This window comes from Mus pahari, chromosome 7 (genome assembly GCF_900095145.1).
Source record: "Mus pahari chromosome 7, PAHARI_EIJ_v1.1, whole genome shotgun sequence".
Lineage (NCBI taxonomy): Eukaryota > Metazoa > Chordata > Mammalia > Rodentia > Muridae > Mus > Mus pahari.
Window position 1 is genome coordinate 86,512,597 of NC_034596.1, and position 7,861 is coordinate 86,520,457.

At 39.9% G+C, this 7,861-nt stretch overlaps 1 protein-coding gene across 2 annotated transcripts in view; it reads left to right on the plus strand.

Moving 5' to 3' along the window:
* The window catches only part of Tshr (thyroid stimulating hormone receptor), a 114,719-nt gene that overhangs the window by 69,739 nt on the left and 37,119 nt on the right, over positions 1-7,861 (plus strand). For both annotated transcript variants that reach the window (XM_021202086.1, XM_021202085.1), the window contains exons 2-3: positions 657-728; positions 5,120-5,194. In XM_021202086.1, coding sequence (XP_021057745.1) covers positions 657-728; positions 5,120-5,194 — 147 coding nt within the window. The remainder of the gene's footprint in view (positions 1-656; positions 729-5,119; positions 5,195-7,861) is intronic.

Genomic DNA, 7,861 nt, shown 5'->3' on the forward strand with positions numbered 1-7,861 from the left:
AAGAAGAAGAAGAAGAAGAAGAAGAAGAAGAAGAAGAAGAAGAAGAAGAAGAAGAAGAAGAAGAAGAAGAAGAAGAAGAAGAAGAAGAAGAAAGAAAGTTGCAAGGCTGGGCATACCTTTCCTATGCAGGATTATGGTCAAGCTATCACTATACAAAGAGAGGAAGTCACAAATGGAAGCCCTAGATGAAGAATCCTACTGGGATATTTGAAGATGCTTTTTCATTTATGAGAAGTCCCAGACGGGAAAGTTGGGGGATGCCATACCCTCAATTTTCATGTCCAACAAAGATGGCTTATGGTTCTGAGAAAGCATTCTATCAGTTACCACCATACTGCCGTAGCCCTGGCCTTCTCATGAACATACTATAGGGGGACACACACTCTGTGCCTTTTCAGTGAGCAAGTGAAGTGTCATGTTGGACAAAGTATGTCATTCTACTGCCAGTCCAGAGATGAGGTATAAGGATTCACTTTCTACATCTGAGTCAGATTCCCAGTTCTTATGTCACAGGAAGAGAAATCATGACAATGCCATTGATTGTTTGTGTTGTGAAAGGTCACTGTGCTTCCGATAGGGTATTCTTTGAAATTAAGGTGAGTAGTCTTAAAAGACTGATGATGAGAACTCTAACGGTGAGACTGTCATTTCCTTAGGAAGCTCATTGAGACTCATCTGAAGACCATTCCCAGTCTGGCATTTTCAAGTCTGCCCAATATTTCCAGGATGTAAGTAATTATTTGACCATACAGAGAACTTTGCAGTTGTAACACACTACTACATCAATGTGTTCTGTCAAGAAAAGCAATCGGTGCTGTCCTTGCCTAAGATAATGACATCTGCATTTTTATGTATTTGGAAATTTTACTTATATAGTACTTACCTTATTAGTTACATCTTAACTTTCTGATCCTTATAGAACCCTTTAAACCTAATGCAAGTTTAAATCTGTGTGGTCATGTCCAGCATGTGCATTTTAGCATATCATAGGATGTGCTGAGAATCCGCACACAGGTATGCATCTCTTCCTTACCCAGCCAGTCTAGACTGATGGATTCACTTTCACCAGTAATACAGTGCAAACGCTGACATTTCGTCACAAGTGAAGCCAAATCGTTTCAGACGTCCCTCACTTAAAAACGAGCTAAAAATGATTCTAAGCCTTAAAAATAAAAATGCAGTATGCAGACAGAAGGAAAGGGGCACTTTCCCATTATTCTATAGCAGCCACTGCCTGTGCATGGGTTTGTACACATTGACTCTGGGTCACCAACAAGGTGTTGGTGTCCCATTAAGGAAAGAAATGAAAACATGTCCTCCTTAGAATCATTTCACCAAGAACGAGTCCAGTCATCAATTCTCTAGTTCACGCTCTCTGAGTCTTCCAGCCTCTGTGTGTCTTTTGTTTGAGTCTGCATCTGTGGAGGCTATCTTGTGAGTCTGTCTGTCTGTCTGTCTGTCTCTGTCTCTCCCACACACACCCCTTGTGTGTGTGTGTGCTCTGTTATGTGGCTGTATGTATCTGTCTGTGGCCGTATGGATCTCTCTCCCCCCACAAAGAGCTTTGCTTTGCTCTGCGTTTATTGGACAGCTTAGAAGTCATCACACAGGGAAGACGTGGGATACTTTACAGAAATCTTTGCCAGAGTTTGGCAAGGATTGAATCGCCAACCATCGCCAGCTAATCCCTGCAGACCCAGACAACAAACAGTTCTACAAAAATCATTGTTTATCAACCAATATGCATAAATGGATGCTTTTAACTTTTATAGTAGGTTTTAGGAAGTTGCTTTCAACTTCTGTATTTGATACTTTCAGCAAATGACACACATGTGTGATCCTGGGTTGAGGCATGGATGAGTACATGATTTAAGTTATAACAAGCCTGGAGGCTAGTGAAACCAGAACTTCAGTTCAGGGAGGTGGGCAGAATGAATGAACTCATCTTTGAGATTCAGCAGGAAATATGGGACAAAGGCTGTGAGAGAAACATAGGGAAGTAACTTGTCAGCCTTTCATCCATGACAAATTCTGTAAGGTCCTCAAACAGTAAGCTGATCCTATGAAATGTGTTCTGAGATTATGTTTGGATCAGAACAATTTATATATTGTTGCTTAGTCACAAAGGACAAACGGCTGGGAAACCTGAGAAATCAAAGGCTGTTTGTTTATAGAATAAATACTTCTAAACAAACAGCACAGGGGCATGAGTATAGTCACACACAACCCTGCCAGCAAGGATACCCAGAGTCTAACAATGATGGCTCCTCTTATGAAGAATGTCATTCAGAGATAATCACCAAGAAAGCTTTTAAAAAATATAAGTACTTGGCCCTCATAATCTTGAACATGTATGTATCCAGGTTGTTTAATTCTATGATCAGGGCTGGTAATCTCTGTTAGGGCTTTATAAATCATTTATTTTCCCAGGTGGCGTTGTCGTGCCTCTCAGGAGGAGGGTCATTGAATCTGTGTATATTCTCATTATAAGAAAGACCCTGATAAAAGCATCTGAAACAAGATCTTGTAAACAAGATCGTTTACATACAGATTCACAACTGCTCCTGTAAAGGGGCATCTCTCTTCTTTCCTCTTTTAGTACCTAAAACTTTGATTTGCATCATATAATAATAATAATAATTAATAATATTAATTAATAATTTCAAGACAAATCCTGACTTTTCTGTTTCATTCAAAATCAAGAAGATAGATCTTAAGAGAGAATGGGGTCTGCATGGTTTAAATGTACTAGTGATTAACTCTGGGTTACCAATAATGTGTTGTGTTGCATTAAAGAAAGAAACAAGAGTGTGTCCCCTTGAAGTCATGTAACTTAGAGTCCAAATTTGAAGTGTCTGCTTTGCTCTGTGTTTTCTGTCCTCTGTCTGTCTGTTGTATGAGTCTTAATCTGTGTCTCCCTGAGTACTGTCTGCATTATCTGGTGAATCGGTCTCTGTCCCTGTCCCTGCCCCTGTCCCTCCTGTCCCTCCTGTCCCCTGTTCCTGTCCCCTGCCCACCCCACCCCTGTCTATCCTGCCCTCTGTCCCCTGTCATTGTCCCTGTGCCAGTCCCCATGTCCCCTTCCCCCTTATCCCCCCTGCCCCTCTCCCTGTTCCTGTTCCCCTTTCCCTGTGCCCTCCTCCTCTCTTTCCTCTTTCCGTGTGTGTGTGTGTGTGTGTGTGTGTGTGTGTGTGTGTGTGTGTTGTGTGTCTGTTCCTCACAAAAGGCTTCACCCTGTCTTTATGGAAAGCACAGAATGCATCACATGAGAAGGAAAGGGAGACTTTACAAAAATCTCTAACAGAGTTTTGCAGGGAATTATATCCCTGGCTCCAACAGATCCCAACAGACCCAGAAAACAAGCATTGTTTATCAACCAATACTCATAAACAGATGCTTTCAACCTTTATGGCAGATTTTAGAAAGCTGCTTTTAACTTCTGTATTTGCTGCTCTCCACAAATGATATGCATGCACTGTTAAGGGATCTGGCAGGGAAGACTACATAATTGAAGGTGGCAGCTAAGCATTAGCTTAGGTTGTGAAAGCTGATTACATGGGAATTCCAAGGCAAGTGAGGTTGGCTGTTACATTGTCTTAAAAGCAGGTTAAACACACAGGCTGAGTACCCTGAAGGCTAGCAGTCTTAAGTGATTTTGTCTGTGAAGTCCTGCAAAAGGTCCAGTGTCTTAGAATGCAAGAGATAGTTTCAGAATATTTCATCATCACGATAGCCAATACCCTCTGGAATGCCCTGCTACAGAAATGTGAATTTTCTCTTCAACTTTTTAGAAATTACGTCTTATTCCCACGCTTTCTGCCCTCTTTTAAAAATGCTTCTTACTCACTCTAATGTTCTTTTCTGATGCATTCTGGTTTTGCTATTTTTGAGTAATACATCTATTCATCTATTCATTTATGTATTCGCTGAGCATGGATTTCCTGAGTTGGCTTAATGCAAAGAACTATACAAGCCATGCATAATTCAATGGCCCAAAGCAGAAACACCACAACAGATAACTTACAGTCTAATGACATGGTGTAAATCAAATGCAAACCAAGTAGTTAGACAGGTGCGCTGTGACTCCATAAAAGGCACATTTGTGGTGCTTTGAGGTTGTACAGTGGGAATTTTAGCCTTTTCAGGAAGCTGGTAGAAAGTTTCTGAAGAAAGTGACATTTGAGACCTGTAGAAGAATAGAACAAGGTATTGGGGAATTTTAGGCATACTGGGATCCTAAAAAATTATATAGTTAGGTGGTTTGTGTATGGTCTATTATTTGAAAGGGCCCCAAGAAAGAAGCCATACAAAAAGCAGTCTGTTTTAAAGCCATGAGTGGTGGCACACATATAAATCCGAGAACTCTGGAAATGGAAATAGATGGATATTTGGAGATAGCTGGCCAGGCAGCCTAGTCTACTTAGGTCTCCCAGGCTAATGATAGACTTTGTCTGTAAAATCAATGTGAATGGCATCTGAGTTATGACAGTCAAAGTTTCCTCTAGCCTACACACACACACACACACACACACACACACACACACACCACTCACCTGCATACACATGAATACATACATACATACATACATATATACATGTACATAAGAAATAGTATGCTTTTATCCCAGATACTTACACAACAATGCTAACTGTAGCACTTTGCACACCACTGAAATTAGGAAGCCAATCCAGGTGTCTATCAACAGGAATGGATAAGAAAATATGGTTTATAGACACAATGGAATTTTATTTTAGCCATAAAAAAATGTAATGTTAAGGCAACATTGTACTAACCGATTTAAGGCACTCTCAGAGAGAGATAATGTAAGTATTCTCTCACATGTGAGTTCTAGACTTTATAGATCTATAAACTCAAGTCACATGAACACAGATTGCCTGAGAATAGAAGTAATGCTGTTGAGGTAAACAGAAATGGTGGGAAATGGGTGACTCAAGAGAAGAGGGAACAAGGGAATGTGGTAGTGGGGGTGTGGGGAGGGGAAGATGCTTAAAGCACATTACGTCATGGCGTTATCATGAACTAATATGGTGAATTAAAGGAGAGCGCTTGGAGTTCATTGCTAACTTTCTTCTTTGTCTTATTTTTTATAATGTTCAGCTATTTATCTATAGATGCAACTCTGCAGCGGCTGGAACCACATTCTTTCTACAATTTGAGTAAAATGACTCACATGTAAGTATAAGAAAAAGTACAAAACAGACCCAAATGACAGCCTCCATTTAAAATATTTTTTACATTACTTTTCTATGGTGTGGGGTGTGCCACAATATGTATGTGTAGGTCAGAAGACAACGTGTGGAAGTCTGTTCTTTCTTTTCACCCGGTGGACTTGGGGACTGAACTCTGGTCAACAGATTTGCAAGTGCCCTCAGAGGCTGAGTCATCACACCAGACCCACAAAGACATTTTTTAAAGGATTTGTCAGAGTTAGACTCGAATTAAAAGAACTGTTAAAAGGAATGTTTGGAAACAGAAAAATGGCCCCCACCCCAATCTGGCCGTACATTCTGTACAGAAGAAAATGAACGGCAGCAGAGGAGGTAAATGAGAAGGTAGACATAAAGAAATTTGGACTATACAAAACAAAAACTGTAGGATTTAAAGTACAGGCACAATAGCCTGGCATCCTAAAAATATACAGACTGAATCTGGGTAAAAAAAAAAAAAAAAACAAAACAAAATAAAGCAAACAAACAAACAAAAATGCTATTCGACTATCACTAAGAAAAGTTTGAATACTTTGTGACATTTAAAATCATTGTCAAAATATTACATTTTCTCTCACTGTTATAAACATATAAAGAAAGGATAGATACTAAATTTAATATTGATTGAATGCATGATTTTAAGCATCAAAATATTTAGAGTTACAGCATATTTTAGGTTCATAAAGCCGTACTAGGAAGTTCCAACTGCAATTGCCCATTTTTGCCTTTGTTGTATGAGTTACCGGAAAGCATCTTTCCAGTGTCTTGGCAAATTCTAGGTCTGGATGCTGGTGTTCAAACCTCTTTCTTATGATGCAATAAACAATCTACAAGAATTTCGTCTGTTCTTGAGGAGATTGGGGCAGGTTGGGAGGTTTTTGATGCTGGTTTGGTTTGGTTTGGTTTGGTAGCTCAAACTAGCTCACAGCAATCCTCCTGCCTCGTTCTCTTTAATGTTGAGATTACAGGTATAAGATACCATGCCTTGTTTTGAGGTAGAAAGGGAGGATGAAATGGGTCTCGCTGTGTAATCCAAGTTAGTCAAGAATTCACTCTGCACTACAGGCTGGCCTTGAACGTGTGCTTTCTGTGCTGGGATTACAGCTACACACCACCAAGACAACGAAGCCCTGCACCTTCATCTTTGTCCATCAATTCACTGTTTCGGTTAACTCATGTCATACCAAGCTGTTACTCAGAAACTCATAAGCAACATCGTATTCTTTACTGCTTGTGAGTAAACAATTGTGAAAATTACCAGTGACTGAAATGGTGATCACCTACTATATGATTCCCATCTGTTATCTATCCAATGATATGTGTGGAAAAATACCTAGCAGTAAAGCTTGCATTTCATTCCGTTCTTCAGCTAACATTCTATGATAACTGCATTTGAAACAGTTAATAAAGCTAGATAAAGCTAAATAAAGTTATTTAACTAGATCAAAATAACTGATCTTCATCCATATAAGCACAATGCAAAACAAGGAATGCCTCTATACATAGAATTAAAATACATGATATCAAAAAGAGAATGGAGAGGTTGTGAATAATGTAATAGTAAAAGGTTCTAGAGTCTTCAGCTTATCTAAGTGGTTGTCCTAGTTGCTTCTCTGTTGCTGTAATAATCATAACAACAAACTAAAAACAACTCAGGGAAGAATAGAATTTATTTGGCTTATGGGTTACAGTCCATCCCTGAGGGAGGCCCAGGCAGGAACCTGGAGGAAGGAATAGACACCGCAGGGGAACATTGCTTATTAGCTCACTCACCATGGCTTTCTTATACAGCCCAGGCCCACCTGCCTAGGGAAGGCACTCTTTACAGGGCCTGAGCTGAACCTCCAGTTAAGAAGATGCCCCCAGAGGTACCCACAGGCAAACCTGATAGAGGTAATTCCTCAGCTGAGATTCCTTCTTCCCAAATATGGCTAGATTTGTGTCAAGTTAACAAAAACTAGCCAGCACAATGTTAAAACTTAATATCAGACTTTTATAAATCATGAATCAAGTGATAATCCATGGGAAAGTTATTCAAATAGTTGTAGAAGAATGAATAACTTACAAGCTAATAGTTGAGAGGGATGAAAGTATTAACTAAAGAAGGTTTAATAAGGCAAGAAATGAAAAGAAATAATTGCCTGGCCAAATAGTAAATTCAATCCCAAATAATCATTGCATTACATGTAAAATGATAATAATAACAGTACCAATGCAATTCTAATTAAAATACAAAGATTTCCATAATGAACAATCTTTAAAAGTCTACTTGATTATTGTGCAAGAAGCCTTTTTGAGTGCAGTCTGGAAGGGTTGAGAGTTGGTCTATGGGACTGAATGACTCAGGTAGAACAAAGGACAAGGAAGGAAATCGGAGGCTAGAAAGCTGTTGAGTAGCACCGCACCGGCTCTGAGCCTTCAACTCCCATCTCGTGCCCACCTTAGGGCTTCTCTCCTCTGCTGCTCTCCCGTATGGAAGTACTTGAGGATGAATGTCTCACAAAGGGCCTTAGCAAGCACTTTCTTTGATCCTTGTGTTGTTTTGAGAGGAGGGGAGGGGAGGGGAAGAGAGGGGAGGGGCAGAATAGGGGAAGGGGGAGAGAAAGGGAAGAGGAGGGGAAGGAGAAATGAA